Source organism: Tauraco erythrolophus, chromosome 12, assembly GCF_009769465.1.
Source record: "Tauraco erythrolophus isolate bTauEry1 chromosome 12, bTauEry1.pri, whole genome shotgun sequence".
Taxonomy (NCBI): Eukaryota; Metazoa; Chordata; class Aves; order Musophagiformes; family Musophagidae; genus Tauraco; species Tauraco erythrolophus.
In genome coordinates, this window is record NC_141476.1 from 262,095 (window position 1) to 281,914 (window position 19,820).

Here is a 19,820-nt window from a genome sequence, read left to right on the forward strand (position 1 = left end):
TATAATAAGGCGCAGGTCCATTTTAAAATATTACTGATGATTGTGAGTCAAAAGTAGAATTGAATAAATTTCAAATAAAAAAGATGTTCTTTAATAAGAAAACATAATTTACAGAGCATATTTTAAATTTTTCATACATGGAACCAATGTAAAATGTGGGAATATTTTTAATTATTAATCTGTACTCCAAAATACATTGCAAGCCAGTGTTCAGTTTCATTAACTGAAAAACTGCACACGGTGTAAGTGTTGTATCTATTTGGCACACCAGGGTGTTCTGAGCTCCTACAAAAATAGCAAATTTTCATAAAAGGAATCATCTACTTTTACTTCTTTGGGATATTTTCTGGAAGCCTCTATTCATTATAATTTAGGAAACTATTGTTTATGTCATTATATTTTAATTTCAAGTTAAAAACCTTGCAACAGTTATTAATTTCTCACAGCTTCTTTTGTGAAATCAGCATTGTTATGTGATAGCATTTAAAAATAATAGCATGTTCTTTTTTTATCTGAATTTTATATCATCTGAATTTTATATCTATCAATGTCTTCAGTCATGAAGAGGAATTTGCATTGTTGTGTTTGTATATAGAGTATTGCAGTGCATGATTTAGCTTATGCATTTTATTAAATGCTGTTTAAATGTGGCATTATATTGTTGTGGCTTAATAGTACTACCTAAATGAGGTTTATACCATTAAAGTTAACTACAAATATAAATGCATTTTTGAGTTTTATTTTAAGCTCATTTAATTTCTTCTTAAACATTAGGTATCCAAAGCAGAAAACATAAATTACTATCTTTTAGGGGGAAACAGTATTTTCCCTTCACTACAGTGATTGTCTGAGGAGCGATTTAACCGGATCTAAGACGGAAGATAAATCCCATGAACCTTCCTGACATCAGAGCTACTTCTAGAAGGAGAAGGACCTTTTCTTAATTCATCTTCTTTAGTCTTCTGTTTTCTGAGGTTTTTTGAGGCGATGAGATGATTAGCAGACAATGTTTGGTGTTCACTTGTCCCGGGCGGCTGCTCGCTGTGCCCGTGCTGCAGTTACGGTGCTGCCCTCGTGGCTCCCCTCGCGGCCGCGGTGACGGGCTCCCCCCGGGCTGTCACTCGGTGCTGCCGCTCCAGCCGCCACCGCACCCGCGCGCCGGGCCCTGATCGGACCCTTCGCGCTGCCTTGGCTCCCCGAGCGGTCGCTTTGCCACGCGCTGACGGGCTCGCACCAACAGCGCCCGCCCCGCGGCTGAGCTGGCCGCGCACGCGCACGCGCCCCGCGCCCCCGGGGGCGGAGCTTCCCGCCATTTCCGCGGCGCGGCGCGGCGGGCCGGGCGCAGCCGCCATGCCGATGAAGGGCCGGTTCCCCATCAGGCGGACGCTGCAGTACCTCAGCCAGGGCGACGTCATCTTCAAGAGTTCGGTGAAGGTGATGACCGTGAACTACAACACGGCGGGGGAGCCGAGCGAGGGGGCGAGGTGAGCGCGGAGGCGCGGCGGGAGCGCGGGGCGGCCTGCGCCTTCCTCAGAGGCGTCTCGGCTTGCGAGGGGCCGCGCCCTCCTCAGAGACGCCGGGGTTTGCCTCGTGTGTTCTTCTTCTCCTTTCCAGAAAGTTTGTGTTTTTCAACATCCCCCAGATCCAGTACAAGAACCCCTGGGTGCAGATCATGCTCTTCAGGAACATGACCCCCTCGCCCTTCCTCCGCTTCTACCTGGGTAGGTGCCCCCGGGACCGAGCAGCCGCGCCGGCCCCGAGGCGCTGCGGCCCCGGGGCTCCTGCCGCGCCCCGGGCCCCGCGAGGCAGCGCAACGGCCGCGCTCGTCCCTCGCAGCGCGCTTCGAGCCCCGTTTCTGTCGTTCGGCCTGGGCCGCGGCCGCTCGCGCAGGAAAGCGGCGTTGCACGGAAGCAAAGAGGCTGCGCTCCCCGCTGTGCCCCGCTTCTGCCAGCAGAGCTAGAGCCATCCTCCATGGAGACTCTGCTTCTCCTACTGGAACATACACTGGACATTAACTGTAGTGCAGAAGCAGAGGACTTCAGTTTTGTGTGTTTAAAACGCTTTTTGCAGCTATTGTGAAACAGCACGTGTTACTGCGTGACATACTATTACCAATCTTTCTTGACAGACAGTGGAGAACAAGTTTTGGTTGATGTGGAAGATAAAACCAACAAAGAGATAACTGAGCACATTAAAAAAATCTTGGGCAAAAGCAAGTAAGTAATACTTAATAAGCTAGTGTACAGCCTCACATCCATCATAATACAATCCCTACAAACTTTTGTGAGATATACAGAAGGAAATGCCACTTTTCCCAAACAAAATTGACATGAGCTATGTAAAGTCCACCACCTAGGAATGGTGAAGCCATCTTTCTGGTAAATTGGGTTCAGGGAAGGGAAAGGAAATGTTGCCATTCAGGCTGCAGATAGTAACAAACAAATCTCTTTTCTAGAGAAACACTTGAAAAAGAGGAAAGAGAAAGGAAAAAACTATCACATCCAGCGACTTTTGGGCCCAAGAAGTATCATCTGAGAGAATGCATGTGTGAAATTGAAGGCCAAGTTCCCTGCCCTGCTTTTGTGCCGCTGCCCAAAGAGATGAGGGGAAAATACAAAGCTGCTATGAAAAATGAAGCATCAACCTGACGTGCCGAGTCATGCAGTTGTTTTTCCTCAGGGCCCGATGATCAAGGTACTGCAGTGAGAGACAAGAGCTAACAGCTCCTAGAAACAGGAGTTCGTGTAATATAGACAACCTTGTCTCATAATTCTTACAGCTACAACTGAAATAATTCAAGTGAAGAATAAATAAAAGTTAAAACCCTAGCTTTTTTTGGTGCCAGTTTTACAAAGCATTACAGTCAACACTGCATAAAAGGAAAGCAGAACAAGGAAAACACAATGACTAGAGCCCTATTTGCTACTCCTGCCTGCAGGTATGAGGTTATGGCAAAACCAAGATCATGTTTGCTTTGGGATAGAGAGACTAGACTAAAAAGTTACTTTGTCTTAGAAGCAGCACAGAAGCCAACAATTTATAGGAAGTGGTGTGAAAGCGTTCCTGGCGATTGCCATCTTAGATACTAACTGAAGACAGTCCAATGATAACATACCTGAAGGATCAAACTACATGTTGAATTTTAACTGATTTAGTTACCACTCAGAAACAGTTAAAAGTCTCATTTACCACAAGACACAACTTCTGTAGTTTACACTGCATCTCGGAGAAGCACTGATCAAGTCAAGAATATCAGCAGTAAAGGAGAATGTGTAAGTTGGTATTTGAAAGATACGCTTTACAATTATCTTTGTTACCCTTCAAAAAAATATAAAGCTACTCTTAAGACAATTTCCTAAACAATCTTCCTTTAAAAAAAAGCCATACAAAGGAGAACTGTGTCTAGATTTATCCAGTAAATAATTCTAGCCAGCAAGTCCATTATGCTTCAAAGCCCAGTGCTGCTGTACAGAAACTCCTCTTACGTCAAACACCCCTGCACATGGTCAAAAAAAACCTTCTAAATCATCATAGCTTCTGCCTCACCAAACAATTACACTACACCTATAATAGTATATAAACCACATGATGGATTGTACTATATTGCTTGGAATTTGGTAATTGCACATAACCTTTAAGTCAGGCTTATAAAAATTCCAAACCAATTTAAGCATCCCGTAAAAATTCTCCAGAACAAACACAGCACAAAATAAACACATTGTTTTATTTAATCTGTTTACAAAGTTTCCATACAGAGTAGTGCATGCAATTTTAACAAAAGTCAATGCTAGTTATTTATTGAGCTTTATAGTTAAGATGTCTTCATTCCTTTGCGCCTTGCGAGTCTCACAGCAGTTCAAATACCAGCATAAGGTCTTCACTGGAGATGAGTTTAGTATCAGATGTCCAGTCTATCACGTTTAACACTGACAAAGATCATGAGGTATGCTAGTCTGTTACCTGCTTGTAAAAATGCATTATTACATGTACAATGAAGATACTTTATTAGTGTATTAGACTGAAAATACAAACAAGGCAGGATAGTTGCAACAAGGAAAAGACACTTTTTAAAAAATGTGAAAGCTGAAGCCACTGAAACATTTTTTTCATGTTGATACCAGAAAAATACCCTTTGGCTTACGCTGCAGGGAGCAGTCCTCTTGCCTAGCAAGCAAGTCTGTCTTAAATAATGACCTTATAGTATTTCTGTTAAAACAATTCCGGGGATTATATTCGGCTGTCTCAACATTTACTTTGCTGCCTTTGTAAATCTGGTGCCACAGTGCACATTTTGTTGGTTTACAACCTTTCAGAATCCTGTTCCTCATTTCACTTTGTGCAAAATAACACTCAGGGGCTCGATCAACTCTAGTAAAACATCTCAGTATAAAAACTTCATGGTTTTAAGACAACCTGTTCTGTGCACCTTTCAATTTCAGATTTCGGCTACATCAAGAAGAACATCAGCTGTCCTTAACTGGCTGCTCTAAGTCATTGATCAGTTACTAGTGCTATTAAGTGAGGATTTAGGTGGTTCCACAAGTCCCTACCTCTACTTATTTACAGCAAAATAAAACTAGAGTTCCTGCTCTTTAGGTAGTGTAATTATTTGTGTCCCTAAAATACTATGCAACACGTGGGCTACAGCTATGCTAATACATAACTATCAGAGACCTAGTTAAAAGACATGTCCATAAAAGCTTACACTTTTTGAGTAAGCCCACTAGTGTTAGTGCTATACAGTGTGATCTGCCTGATTTTCCTCTATTTCAGCTTTAAATAAATACAATTTTTATAGACCAACTCCTCCCCACCACCCTTTCAAACACTGATGCCTGATGACAGACCTCTGCCTTTCAAAGATAAAAATCAGAGCAGCTCAGGCTCCATCTTTCACAAAGAAACAGGCTGACATAACCTGCAATGATCCTATGTTCCTGATAACCCGTCTGCAGAAGCCCAGCTCTAAGCCCTCCTGCCTCACAGGTGCTGGCCATCACCTAGTCATCCCCAGGACCACAGGATCACGAGATGACTCCAACTGGAGCTTCTTTTTTAAGACAGATGTGCCTGATTCTTGTAACAACTTCTGAGGGGAATCAAGCATGAAAGAGAATTGCTGGTTGGCACTACTGCAGCCACAGACTGTCTCCCAGCTTTCACAGAATTCCAGTTCAGTGGCACTTCAGCTCTTCATTGTAAACAAGATTTTTGTTCCTTGAACGCTACAAAAAGAGGGTTCCAGTCTCACTAATATGACAAACATGATCATTCTGTCACCCAGAGAATTTAAAGGAATGTGTAGATTGTAAAAGATGATTAGGAATTGGAGGGTCACCCTTTGTGTTATTTTGAAACAGTGCTAGCCTGATGCTCTTTTCCCTGGAAACAAATCGCTATTTGTGCTGGCACAAGCAGGTCTCTGAATCCAGCATGGCTCTATTACACTTCAGTTTGTGCTCAGAGGAAATCAGCACTGCACAAAACTGCTCTGCAAGACCTGCAACCTCAAAGAATCACAGGAGCCTTTTAACAGCACTTTACCTAACACCATCGGGCAATCCAGCTAGCCTGTAATACTGCACTGTGTCACTGCCAGAGGACGCAGAAGTTTTAGGAAAGTTTTCGTCTCCCGTTAGTCAAAGACCCACTTGAAAGGCCAATACTACAACAGAAAGGGGAAAAATGACAAACCAACATCACAACCATTCCCAAATCATACTTCCCTATTAGCACTTAACCACTTCGACCAAAATAAACACACAATAAGACCAGGTAGCATTAAAAGAGTGTTGACACAAGTTATGTTAGAATTTCTTAGTATAAGCATTTGAGACCAGCAGCATACCTCAATAATTCTGTAAGACTGAGTAGTAGTGGAAATGCCTAACTGAAAGTGCATAAAAGTCAGGATTCTCCCAATTCCCTCTTGTGATCTGTACTCCTCTAAGTACCTGCTCTACCTTCCCGTATTTAACAGCAGACTGGAAATAATTATTACACAGCCCTTTTACTGCTTCAGCAGTGGGATTTCTCCTTCTGCTTTGCTAATGTGCGCTTCAATTCCTTTAAGTTCTCTGTCAGTACCTCCACCTCGTCCATTCGTCCGCTATGTTTGGCATCAAATATATAAGCTTTGATATTATCTATCTGTTGGAGAAGCAGCTCTTCCTCTATAGCCTCCTCTCCAGAGATCTCATTGCCATCCTCCACTTCAAAGGGATTGGTAGAGGATCCTTCCTCAAATGGATTCCCGGAATTCCAGCTGCCCTCAGGCTTTTTAAATGGATTTTCATCCTCTTCAAAAGGGTTTGTACTACTGCCAGGTGCTCCATTAGTTTGTTCATCCTCTTCATCGTTTTCAAATGGATTATATTCTTTTTTATCACTTTGCAGAGCTACATTAGAGAAAGAAATCATTGGAGAAGTGTCTTTGGCAAATGGGTTAGCAGGATCTTCCTCTAACTGAGGGCTATCTGCTTCATCTTCAAAGGGATTTAGACAGGCTGTCTGATCTTGGTCTTTGTCATGCTGTGGGACATTCTGGGGTCTGAGCGTGAAGATCAAGCGCTCTTTAGTAGGCAGCTGCTCAACAGCAGGAGTTTCAAAACTTCGCTTCCCTTTGATCTGAGTAACATCCAAATCCAACGCATGTGCTGTCAAGTTCTGATTCTCTTTTGCAACTTCATGCCGAGGCTGCTTGACTTCTCTGAAGTCTAAGGAGCGTGTCCTTGAATGCTGAGACATGAATTTGTGGTGTTCTCTTTCCCACTCTTTTTCACGAAGGACCTGAAGTTCCTCCCTCTGCATCTCTTCCTCTTCTGCCTGTTTTTTAGAAAGCTCAATAGCTTTCAGAGTTTGTTGTTGATCATATTCATCCTGAAGCTGCCTCAGGTTCTCTTGCAACATATGGACCTCGTCTATCCTATTAGCTGCCTTTGCTTGCTTAATAAAGGATGTGATATTGTCAATCTGCTGAAGAAGTGGGTCTGCTATCCCACTCTCCCTCGATATGCTGGATGTAGGTAACCAGCCTTCAGATTTCCTGACTGTTCCTTTTTTCAGGTGAGTTGCATCACCATTAACTGCAGCTGCAGATCTGGAGATAAAGTCTTTCTGCTTTTCCTCTTGTTTTCCATGTGTTTCGAGAGCCACCTAAAACAAAAAACACGTAGTAAGAGAACACCATGAGCTTGAAAAATTCCATTCTAAATATCCATAGGTACAAGAAGTTAGCTGATCTTTGACATTGCTGGATGACACTGAAAGCTATCGGCTGCATTTTTGGTTACTTTGCAGAAAGTGATGATTTTCATAATATTACCCAAATGCTTCCCTTCAGTTTGTGATGATACTGATCAAAATCCCATGACATCTGCCTCTACAAACTTGTAGGCAAGAAGGAGCAGTGACAGTGCTTTCTATAGGGGAAAAAAATGCTTAATGCAACTGTGTAAAGAGTGGTCTAGATCGACTGGCACAGTAACCGCATCGCATCTGACTACAGCAGACACCTGTAACAGAACACCCGTGTTAAAGGTCACTGCTATCATTCGCTTTTAGAGTGAACGATTCTTATTTCTCAGCTTCCACCTGGTGAGTCAATTTTACCATTAATGATGTCCTCCCTCCGAACTGAAAAACCCCCTCTCTCTCTGAGGAGGCATCCGTATTCTAACGTGTCCTTTCTCACCACTGGAAGAAGTCTACGAATTCTACTTGTGCAAATGCACTCCAGAGCGCGATCTGAAAATCCCCATAAACGACCACATTTAGTTTAGGGCTTGCTCTGCATGCACTGCAGCAGACACAGCATGTGCAACCGAGTCACTGCTGCTTTCTAGAAGCGTTCAGCTGTTCATACACACCTACTTATGTTCTGGATAGAATACAATGACGGCGTCACATGAACCCCTGAAAAAAGGTGTGGAAACATCTGCATAAAAAACCTGAAAAACTAAATCCAGTGTTAAAGGCAACTATTCATACACGCAGAGCTACTAGGCTTAAGCCCTTGAAGGAGGCCCTGATACAAGATGTAACACAACCTATCTTACCATATGCAGTCTTCTCTTCTTCAGTTCTTCATACTGATCTTTGGTTGGCAGGGACATCAGGCCGAGCAGTTTTTCCTGGCAAAAATTTAAATATTTACAGTGTTTGTTGCTTGCAGGCATTCAGCCCATTTTCAATTACTTGAAAAGAGAGATACCACCAACAGAACACCCCTCAAACAAATAAAAGGCACTTCTACACTGCAGTCACTGCTGCAAGTCTGAGCATGTCTTTGCTGCTGTAACTATGCTGCTAGTTAGGTTCACACCTCAGCAAGAGACAAAACCAAGATTCGCACATTCTCTTCCGACCTTAAACTCAATGCTGCTCCAACTACACTATCTGTATTCAAGCTAGCTCATTTAAGGCTACAACACATCATTAGGGGAACTACAGAAAACACATGGAACTAAACCTCCTGCCAAAAGAGTTTCAAGCCACAGAGATGCCTGGCAAAGAAGAAAACGCTATATAAAATTTACATTCAGCTCATAACATATGCTCCACATACCTGAACAAAAAGCGTAGCTGAATATCTTATCATTCTCTGAAGCTGTAGTGTTTTAGGATGAGGTTGGGGATCTTCACGCAAGCCTAGACTCAAAATCTTCTTACTGAATCAAAGCAAACATACAGCCTCATCAGTTCAAAAACAAGGGCGAGCAAAAATGCAACAGAAGGGGAGACAATATTGGACGAAAATTCTGATGTTCTTTTAGGTAAACACTTTCCACTCCCACTTTTAAAAAAAAACCAACACACACTATTTATTTCCCATGTAGTTGGTTATTTCCACTGCAGAGGAACGCATGATTTTAAGGCTGGAAAAGGAAGTACAGATTGAAGTGCACAGGAACAGCATCTATCTTTTCACATCCTCTGTACAACTGAGCAGACAAATTGATTATCCATATGAATAAGGAGGTACATGGTACACAAACAGACACCAACAGTTGAGAAAAACCACAGAGAAATTGTAACAGCGGGAGATACACACATGCTGGGTGGGGGGAAGGGAAGAGCGATCTTTTACCTTAAGGCATCTATAAATTCATACACTTTTTGAATCTCCACCCTCAGGTCGTTTGCATGTTCAAGACTGTAGGTCGTCTCTCCAGCACTAAGAAATAAATACAACTTTACTGTAAGTCATGCATCCAGCTAACAACACACGGAACACGAGACGTTATCCCAAGGTAAGGAAGATTCAACAATGCTAACAACAGCTAACACTAGAGGGGTTGAATGATTTTATTAGAAGCTCATTGTGTTTAAAAACTCCTTCGTGACGGAAGCGGAAAATGACAGCCATCTGGTGAACACGAACATTTCCTAGGAGATCACTATATTTATGATTGTATTATCATTTATTATTATAGAAGAAACTCTATTTTAACACAAGAACACCACTCTACCAATAATATCTAAAATATACACATACTTAGCAAATGCATCTATCCGGTGGTTTTTCCAGGCAACTGAGTGTGGAAAAAGCAGTGACGGACTGAGTTAAGTACCTATACCATTAAAGTAAAATAGTTCTCTCTAACATTTGTCAGAGAGCAAAAGCCTACAACCCCACATGGGTACAATATTTAAGACACTAGTAAGTGTCCACATGGGGACACAATCAATTATATGCACTTTACTAGAATCTCACATTTACAGATAAATTAGGATTTAACAAGGAAGAGTCTTCACCAGTTTTTGGCCTCCCTCTCCTTTTATATCACAAATATAAAAGATAAGGATGACTCTCTCAAAAGCAACTTCACTATCCATAGGATTCCAGTTTCTGGGACTCACTACTAGTGAGAAATTTTTCATTTCATCAGTAAAGAAGTCTGTTGTTTTCTGACATGTGCTTCCGTTGTCCAGGAAATTCATATTTTTATTTTCTCCAGTTGTCAAGCCACATAACACCAGCCCCCAGGAAGCCATGACAAAAAGCAGTAACAGCTTAGCATGTTTTTCACCTTCTGTACTTCTTTCTTCCTTTTGGGAGGTGTGTTTTTACCAAAACAGTTCTGTTACGATGAATGACAGCCTAGTTTTTCTACAACTGTCAGATCTAATGGACAGGTACAGAAATATTTGTTAACTTGAACTTCCCAAATGGACATACTTCATAGCCTAAGATCAATGTGTGTATTTCTCTACTGTGCAAGCCAGAAGTATAACCTGACAGCCTCTTACAGGTACAGCTGGAGAGGTTTACCTTACCCCAGTGAGAGAACACTACGACAGAAGTGGTATGTGAATGCACAGCACAGGGCAGCCGCATCTGGAACAACTGTCAGGTGAAGGTGGCTTGCTTTCCACAAGAACGGATGACAACATTCAAACGATCCTGTGCTGGGGGCACTACTTGGAAGCCAAACCATCCAGCTGAGGGCAGGAATACCCTACTTCAACTGTTTTGAAGAGGCTCATTTACATAACAAGAATTGTAGCCTTGTATTTCCTTTTTGCAAAGGTGACATGTCAAAGTATGACAGTGGCAACTCACTGGGAAATGGCTTTAAAAAAAATGAATCAGATTACGTTTCTACATGCAGTGTTACAATTAATAACTAATTCAGTACTATTTTGAAGAGCATCCAAAAGACAACAGATATCTAACACTGCTTTTTCTTAAAATTTTCTTAAATTTCTTAAATTTACGCACTCTTGTCTTAGCATGCCACTTCCTTACTCCTTCCCACACTTCTGGAGAGGAAAAATACATATATTCATAAACAAAACCAGTGAATGGGGCTTACTTCAGTGATTCTGCCATCCTTATGTATTCTGGTGCCTTCTGGTCAACCTTCTCCATGCAGAGTCGAAGTTTCTTGTTTAGAACAAAGCGTATGAAAAAAGAACTTGCATTAAAACTGATGCAAGAACATGCTGATGTAAACATTTCACGCTGCCTGTGCACATTCAGAGTTAACCATGATGAAAGCCATTTAACTATTCAGGATGACAAGACTCTCCAGTTATCTTCAGGACACAGATGGTGTGGTCAGGAACAGAGAAAGATTCCCTGTAACCCTGCAAGGTGAATTTTGAATTCAGAAGCTGTTTTAATGGATGACTTGGACAACTTCTAGTCTTAAATCTCTTCACAAAGCGCACCAACAGAAACCCCTATAATACTAACCTGGGGGGGTTGTAGACTCTTCTGAAAAGATACCTGATGATTGTCAGTACCTGCTTTCAAAGCATATTTGAACACAATGTTCCCACCATGCACTGTTGATTGATGTAGATGGTTCAAAAAAGCATTTGTTATCAGTGTGAGGACAAACAGTGCTGACAACATTAAGTCCTACAGTTCCAGTGCAGCCCATCAACAAAGTGCACAGCGTATCAATGGGTTAAGCAAGAACTGTTCTGAGGAATCCCAGCTGATACAATTCACAATTTTAAGAGACAGTCATCTCAGAACTATTAGTTCCAGATTATGAGAATGAAGATGTATCTTACAACGATGTTTGAAGTTACTGTGGGATAGAAATACTATACGACAACTGGCTCCATCATTTCAGGTACATCTTTGTTACATGGCATCAACACCCATTGTCTTAGGTGTTGAGAGAGTCTATTCTAACACAAGTGAGTATTAAGTCATGAAGTAATTTGAGCTTGGACATGAGATAACAGGCCAAAAGTCAAGTAGTGACAACTGCAGATACATACACCGAGGATGAAAGCAGCAAAGGGTTTATTTACCTCGTAGAGTTTCACAATCTCTGGAGTGTATTCCTTCTCATCAATCTGTTGTTCTCTTTTCAACAGAGTATCTTTGCAGTGCCGACAACAACGGATTCGGTCATCATCCTTCTCATCCAGAACTGAGCTCACGCTGCTTATGCTGCTAATGCTGCCACGGCGGGACCCGTGGACACTATTAGGTGAGGAGTTGGGGCTAGTATGAGAAGCCAAGGACTCTTTGCTGGCACTAGTGAGTTTACCTAAAAATTATACATAGGTATTTTTCCAGTGATTGGAAAATAGTCAACGGATTTTACCTACACAAACAAATTGCACTTCAATAGAAACTTTACATTCAGTTAACAACAGAAAACCAAGTTGAAACAGTCTGCTGAAAGACATGCAAGGAACCTCTAACAACCAAGACTGCAAGTCATAATTTGGGTCTTAGCTGTAAATCCTGCTCCATTCTAAAAGCAGCTAGATAGCAGCCTGCTAAGAACCACCTACTCTGCTTATGCCTATAGGCACTCTCCTGTTGGATCTTGCACAGTTATAATGTGTGGAAGAACAGGTATGTCAATGCTGACCATGTTTTGTGCTTGAATGCTCCAAAAAGTGCAGTTAATGTCATTTATTTCCACAGAAAATACAGTCTCCTCTCCATCTCGCTAGATGAGGAAATTAAAGTTCAATGGGTTTCTTAAAGGCCTGTGAATGAACTTCCTTGATGTCAGCATTTGGACAACCATGGGCAAGACTGGAAATGTCCACAATAGTTTTAAATGTCAAGAACCTTGGCAGTTTTAATTCCTAAAGTTAATACTTTCATAGTTATGGTACTCGGCAGAATAAGACACTAAATATTGATTATATTTACTAGTAGTATATACTGCTACTACTTCTCCTAGTAACTTTTTCAGTGTTATGTGATGCTTCCAAATCTGAAGAAGGAACAGAGATAAAGAATGGAGAAATTAGTCTTCTTACTCTGTTTCACAGACAAGTATCTGCATGAAACTGAATGACACATTAGGGACCAAGTTTTCTGCACAGGCAGAATATTGCCAGCAGCTTTTTCTCTAACAGCAAAAAGCCAGAATGCAGTTAGCACCCTGAGTGAGGTAAGGAAAGAAGGAATTAACACTACACGCTACACTTACTTGCCAAAGGAAGGCTGACAAGTTCCATGCACTTCTTGCACATAATAGACCCACAAAGGCGGCAGTGGTGACGTCGGTTTCGAATACTGAACTTATTGCCACAGTCTGGACAGAACGGAACATCCTGATCACTGACCCAAGGCACAACAGACTTCTCTATAGCTGTGATCGGGCAAGAGGGGAGGGAATACACACAACGTAAGGTAAATTTATTTACCTTATGGTTAAGGTTAATAACTTAACCTTATTGGTTAAACTACAGGAGCAAAAGCCTGAGGTAAGCTCATACCAACCTCTTATTTTAGCTGAGTCTGTGTTTGCTCTGTCAAATGATGTAAGCTGGTAGAAGAGAAAGAATACATTCAAGAAAATTGTACTTTTGCAAGAAAAAAAAAAAGACTAACACAACCCAGCCCAACAAGAAAAAAGAAACCTGACATTTTTAAGAGATAGGAGTCAGCTTGTTTTACACCAGATTCCCACAATTTTCCTATTTATTTCTAATGCCATATTTATACAAGTAGTGCTAGACAATAACTGCCAAACCTGTACAAATCAGAGCATTTTGGACATAATCCTTACAGCATCCAGCATTACAGCATCTGAGCCAAAATGTAAGTATATCATTGGTAGATTTTGAAGAACGAGAAGCTGGAAGAATCATGACAAAAACGTTAGGGAGTAATTTCGCAAAGTAAAAGATGGAGAGAACATACAGGAAAACAGGTTCTTGAAGCATGTGGAAGTAGCATCTTCAGCTTGAAAATAGTACAGAGAAACAGAAATCATATCCACAGTACAGGATCAGACCAAGCACAGTACTCAAGGATGAAAAAGGCAGAGAGTCATAGTTGACTATGCTCTATGCACATATCAAGCGCACTGCTAGATAAATGGGCACACTTCATACTAAAATACTTTTTTTTTTAAATCTAGGAAACATTCAGAAGGCTGGAATATTAAAAAGCAGCAATTTTACCTTTTCTAATCTGATTATTAACTTATTGACTTCAACTACATAGTGATCAATCCTGGCTGCTCGGTGTTTCTTGAAATCAGAAAGATGGCTTCTCATAGCACCTGGCAAGATAGCAGACAATTTTCATAGTTACCCAGGTGTTCTTTATGGATTTAAATACATTTAATGCCTCTTGAAGGAAAGCTGTAACTTCTTTTCACCATTTACTTCTCAGGTTCAGATCAAATTTTAGGGACACATTAGAGTCCTACATTTTCATGGTGCTGCTCTAAATAAAACATGGAAGGTTAAAGCCTCAACTCCAGGCTACCAACAAACAGTGTTTTATTTCTACTACAGAAAACAACAGGCACTATGTTAAAGAGAACATCTGCAACATTTTTTTTTCCTCCTCTTCATCCCTCAGTTACATTTGGCAAGCTATTATCAACCCGTAGTATTCCCCAAACCTTTAGTTTTCTGCCTAAATGTTGAACGAAGGGAAGAGGCAGGTCCAATGATTATTGGGAGGTCAATGCAACAGCAATTTCTCTTTCAGACTTCTGATCATCCTTCCACCTTCAGGGGTGGGTCTGAATCGAATCCTTGATGACAGTTCAGGTTTATAGAAAACTGATCACCAATTATACAAAAGAACAGTACAGCATCTATTTAAGAAATGTACAATTCATACTTGACAACATTGGTTTCAAGGTTAAGTTTTGATCCTTTTCTGAGTAAGATGAGCCAGGTATTAAAAATCAAAGTTACAGATAAAATAAGGATAACAAATAAAAATCTTCCTTCTGACTGGTAGAACACAAAATCAGATGTTGCTTTTTGATACTACCTGCGTAAGTGAAAGAATCTCACTTCTCATGCTAATGAAATAACCAAAAAACCTCCAAAGCTGAATTCACAGGAATGAAAGGGCCCCTCTGGGTAACTGAATTCAGCCACTGCTTTGGAGACATCACGTAGTCCCTTTCACGAACCCACCAAATCCCATCCTAAAATCCGTAAGGTTCATCTCCACTCTTATCAGAAAAAAGTTCTCACTTCTCTAACGTTCAGAAATCTTCTGCTAGTTCGCTGCCTAAATTTATTCTTCACTAATATTTATTCTACGATTGCTGCTGAAATAGTTACAAAGTCAGAAGTATAATAAGCTGCAGAACTCGGACTCTGCAGACCCAAAGGACTAAGTCCTAGTCCTAGTAGCACAGGGAGACTTTCCCAGGATCCACCAGAGACAGTGCTGCTTCCTCCCTCTGAAAGCAACCATAATATTTCAGTAAGAGGCAATCTCCAGTAGCAGTATTTGTAATTACAGACTCAGTCAACTTGTCCTTGAAATTCTACAAATGTAGATTTATATTCGGAGGGTTGGGGTTGTTTTTTCTTTGTTATGTGTTTTTTTGCTTGTTTGGCTTAAAAAGTAAATCTCTTTTCAATGAGATGATCTACACCTCCATTCCAAAGAAAAAGCTGAAAAAGTTTAAATCAATGGACAAGCTTTTTGTCACACACGTAAACTAACTACTTTAAGTGTGGCCCAAAAGCTGGAAATTTACATAGCTTAATTATTAATTAGTGCATTATCTGCTTTGTAAAAAGCCACAACACGGTTGCAGAACACCTCAATGAAGCTAGGTGCACAGAGGTAAACAGATATCCAGCAGCAGGCCTCAACAGCTCAGGCACAGTGACATGACAAACTGTCCTGCTCTGAGATTAGCTGGGGTACTGATTCTATACCTCCCCCCCCATTATCTGCATCCCCCCACACAGCATAGGCAGGCTGCACGATCCATAACCCCGTGCTACAGCGAATCAAATCAATATGGACAGGATTCCATGCAACTTTGCCAACACTGTAGCACTTTCCCAATTAAGATTAAAGAAAAAGTTATCCCCCTTGCGTATTGCTTTCTAGCTCTCCTACCTACTTCCTGGGGCTCCCACATGTATGGATCTACTCCACCATAGCTGAATGACTCATATCGTTCCTGAGATCCAGAACCAGTTCTATCATCTCCTTCTCGTTTCAGCAATTTCATCTTTGCTCTTTTGGCCTTCTGGACTAGATCTGAAAAAGATAAACCTAAGTAATCAAATGTGGCAGATTTTTGTCACATGAAACCAGTATGGAATATTCTTCGTCTTCGAGCCCAAGTCTTCTTCCTTGATGACAAGTTTATCCTCAACACGTTCTGTTTAGAAGCAGGATGCAGTTCGGAGAATCACGGATGACACGCAGTGCTCTTTGTGTTCTGTAGCACTAAGGTCTGCATGACATAACAGTAGTTTTTGACACCACATTCAGGGATTTCATTGTAATACAGTGAGCTGTCTTAAACTATGGGACTTGCTTCACAGCGTTCTGGGACATCATACACAGATGTATGATAATATCTTAATTCTCTTAATTCCCAATTATTATCTTAGGATTCAAGGACATTCAACACTGTCTTTGTCTTCAAACTACAAACTAAGAATTTCAGTGTTCTTGTACACCTAAATAATTTCAAAAGTACTAAACAGCCCACGGCATTATCTCATACGAATGCTAGTGAGAGAGGACAGTCTCCTGTGCCAAAAAAAAACAAACACCAGGAACTTGAAACTTCAGAGCTTTCATTGCCCTTGCAGCTAAGTTCCTCTCTGGACGCCAGCAGAAGTTGAGGGCACTACTTTTCTTGCCAAACACATCCAGTATCTCATTGAACTAGACGTTTTATACATCCAGCTTTCTAAAAAGCTGCTGGAAATCATGAGTTAGCGTGTCCTTTCATATTTTTAACTTTCTTATTTAGTGTCCAAACCACTGGAATGTCCACCTTGACCTTACTGGAGGTCATCTCCCCTGAGCTTCAGCCACTAGGGCTGAGCCAGCAGGCCCCTCATGTAGACATCATGCTTCCTAGCAGTTTTTCAGCTCCTGAAGTTATGCTGCCTCCCAAAAATGACACTGTGATATAAAACACACTTCTCAGCAAAACCGTGTCAGGTTGGCAAGAGCTTTGCTAGCACTGTAACATCATCTAAGAAATAGTGTTTCTCCTCTCCCCACCTACTCTCAAGCCAGCACAGCAAATGCCAGCTACACACTGCAGTTTCTTAAGTGAAGATTACACTATCTAAATAGAAAATACTCTTGCACTCAGGACTTTGAAAGTCTGACATACTCCAAAAGTAAGGATGCCTCATGGCTTTACCATAGACACAAAAGTCTTTCAAGCAAACTTCATAATCTTGTTTGACATGAAGTCAAATTTAACCACCTCAGTACGACTCAACTGAAGTAATAAGGTGATGTGTAAGCATTTCTAGAACTCCACAATTAGGATAGCTGGAGCTCAGCACAAAGATGTGCAACCACTTGTGATGCAGTTTGAAAACCAGTCCCTAAGCCAGGTAATTTACATAGGTGACTCTGCCGGCCTTCCTTCTAGAATGGACTTCACTGGATAGACCTTGACACGAGTAACTAGGACAGAGAGCAAGCAGACAAAAGCAACATCCCTTATGCAAGAACACACATGAAAGACAGCCTGACAAGTCAAGGTACGCTGGTTTAGATTAAAAGAACACTGAAGAGAGAACAAAATAAAATGCAGGTGTTTTGTACTATATAAAAGAAGTATTTGGGAAATTTTACCAAGTCGAAGTTGTTCTTTTCTTTCATCACAATGAAAACCATATTGTTGTTCTGGTTTAAATGCTCTGTGGAAGCATCTGTGATTCAGCTGTGACAGCACTGTACTCATGATGAGAACATGACTGCAGTACTGACCAGTCTACCTTCGCTGGCAGAAGAAAAGCACAATGCTAAAAGCCAAGTAGCGGCCAGACTGATGGAAAGCAACCCAAAGACTCATGACATATTCAACTGTACTACCCTTAAGATCGGCTTGTCAGAAACACACACTTTTCACTGAGAAAACAGACTTTTGTAGTAATAATCATCAATCTCAGGAGAAAAAAAAAAAAAAGTAAAAAGTCAAGACTTCCAGGCCAGTCTCTCTAGTATAATAAAACAGCCAGAAATTTTTTTTTGCAGGGAACACACAGAATTATCACCAGTTTTTGCATATTTTTCTCTCAATGTAAATTGACACTGTGTACACAAGCGGGGTAAAAAAAGGAAAATGTTTCAGTTAAACAGAATTCAAGGGATTTTTCAAACACCAGTTAAGAGTTGGTAATCCATAGCACAACCCCAGGACACTCTCAGCATATACGGCCAGCCCCACCACCCACATTCTCTTCCATCTTTTCCCACCAACAATCTTCCTAACTTTAACCACAACTACAGTTTTATCTACTGTCAAAACAAGGGATTAATCAATTGGTACCTGGCAAACGCCAGAGATTCCCCATGTTCTGCAAGGTCTTCAAGTAATGCCTGGGAATTCATCTGGGTTACAGTATAAATCAGAGTTGTCAGATAAAAACAAGCAAAACCCCCAGAAGGCCAATAATAAGAATGATGCATAAAATCAGACATTCGAAGAGTGCCGTCTTTTTAAGTGTCTGCTCCAACAGGTAAATTCTAAAGCATCAGAAATAACGTAGGCGTTATTGGCCTAAGGCCATTAACCCCTTCCCTCGCTTGTGACTCAATTCCATCGGGTTTTAGCCGACACTCTGGCAGCCCCTGCCGAACGGACTTTTGACGCGGCAAAACCAAACGCATGAAAAGAGCTGTCGAGCCTCTTACTTCGGAGCTGCCCTCTGACATCCCTGTCCTCACTGGGATGCTCCTCCTCGTAGTGCGCCTGCAGCTGGCGGAGCGACTGCAGGTCCTTCAGGCACAGCGGGCACAAGAAGCCTTCTCTCACCTCCGCCGGGTCGCCGAACGGCGGCGGGCCGGAGGCCATGGCGGCGCGGCCGCCCGCGCACAGCGCTCGCTCCCGGCTTCAGCAACGGCGTAAGAGCGCGGCGCACGGCCGCCTCGCGGCGACGGCGGGCGGGGGCGAGCGGCGCGGGCCCGGCATCGTCCTTCGCGGCTTCCTGCAAGACACCCGGGCAGCGGCGTCACCCCACGCCTTTCCTGGCCCCTCCGCGGCCCGCCGGGCGCCCGCGCCGAGGCCCCGGGCGCGGCGGGGTCCGCGTCCCGCCGCTCCGCATGCAGCGGCCGGCGCCCCCGGTACGCGCCCCGCGCGGTGCCCGAACGGAGAGGCCTGTTCGCGTCTCCGCCTTGGGAAGGGCGGGCGGGCGGCGAACCGGCAGCAACGAACGGCGGGTGGCGGGCGGGGCGGGGCGGGGCCGGAGCGGAGCGGGCCGCGCGCCACCCGCCCCGGCTCGGCACGTCTCGGGGGCAGCTCCTGCCTGCGCAGGCGCAGGGCGCAGCACGCGCCGGGCCCGTTGCCCCCCGCGCGGCCCAGGCGGGGGGCACGCAGGGGAAGGGGCGGGGCTTAACGCTCGCGCCGGAGGAGCGGCCGTTGGGGCCCCAGCCCGCTCCGGGGGCTGTCAGTCCTGAGGCAGGCGGGCGGCCCGGCCCGGCCCGGCCCGGCCCCGCCTCGCCTCACCTCACCTCGGCGTCTAGACGGGAGGTGCGTGTCTCCAGCCGCAGGGAAGCCGCGCTCCTGCCCGCTCGGGAGCCCGGCTGCCCGCCCGGGAGCGGCGGAGCCCGGCGGAGGGCGGGGCGAGCGCCGAGATATCGATAGGCGGGAAGGGCGGGGACAAGGAGGGCTCATCCGGGACCGGAGGGACGGGGGAGGCCGAGCTAAGGCCTGCGCTGCCAAGCGCAGAACTATCGATGGCGGGGCGGCGGCGGGGAGGAAGAGGAGGAGGAGGTCTGGCCCTTCCTAAGGGCGGGGCGAGTGGCCGCTCCCCTGTTTGCGGCCGCCCTGCAGCAGGCGCTAGTGACGGGCCCTGCCGGAGCGGCCCGCGGGCGGTGTGACAGGATCCTCTCGGGGCGGGGTTGGCCGCCCTCCTCG

The 19,820-nt window shown here is 43.5% G+C and overlaps 2 protein-coding genes across 3 annotated transcripts; one reads left to right on the plus strand and one right to left on the minus strand.

The window, feature by feature from the left end:
* The first annotated feature begins 1,334 nt into the window (after window positions 1–1,334).
* Window positions 1,335–11,877, plus strand: MRPS25 (mitochondrial ribosomal protein S25). Of its 2 annotated transcripts, XR_015222487.1 has the most exons (6): window positions 1,335–1,484; window positions 1,615–1,721; window positions 2,129–2,216; window positions 2,456–2,694; window positions 9,136–9,251; window positions 11,839–11,877. XR_015222487.1 is itself a non-coding variant. In XM_086619329.1 (4 exons), the coding sequence occupies exons 1-4, from the start codon at window positions 1,351–1,353 to the stop codon at window positions 2,646–2,648; spliced, it is 522 nt and encodes a 173-aa protein (XP_086475455.1). In that variant the 5' UTR covers window positions 1,335–1,350; the 3' UTR covers window positions 2,649–2,938. The 2 variants fall into 2 exon arrangements, 1 of the variants encoding a protein (XP_086475455.1); XM_086619329.1 differs by lacking the exons at window positions 9,136–9,251; window positions 11,839–11,877 and having other exon boundaries at window positions 2,456–2,938.
* Window positions 3,706–18,758, minus strand: RBSN (rabenosyn, RAB effector). Its single transcript, XM_086619328.1, has 11 exons — window positions 18,599–18,758; window positions 15,821–15,964; window positions 13,897–13,997; window positions 13,211–13,256; window positions 12,918–13,079; window positions 11,773–12,014; window positions 10,818–10,888; window positions 9,089–9,175; window positions 8,567–8,669; window positions 8,058–8,132; window positions 3,706–7,155 (listed from the first exon to the last, which is right to left on the minus strand). The coding sequence occupies exons 1-11, from the start codon at window positions 18,756–18,758 to the stop codon at window positions 6,019–6,021; spliced, it is 2,328 nt and encodes a 775-aa protein (XP_086475454.1). The 3' UTR covers window positions 3,706–6,018.
* Window positions 18,759–19,820: the final 1,062 nt, after the last annotated feature.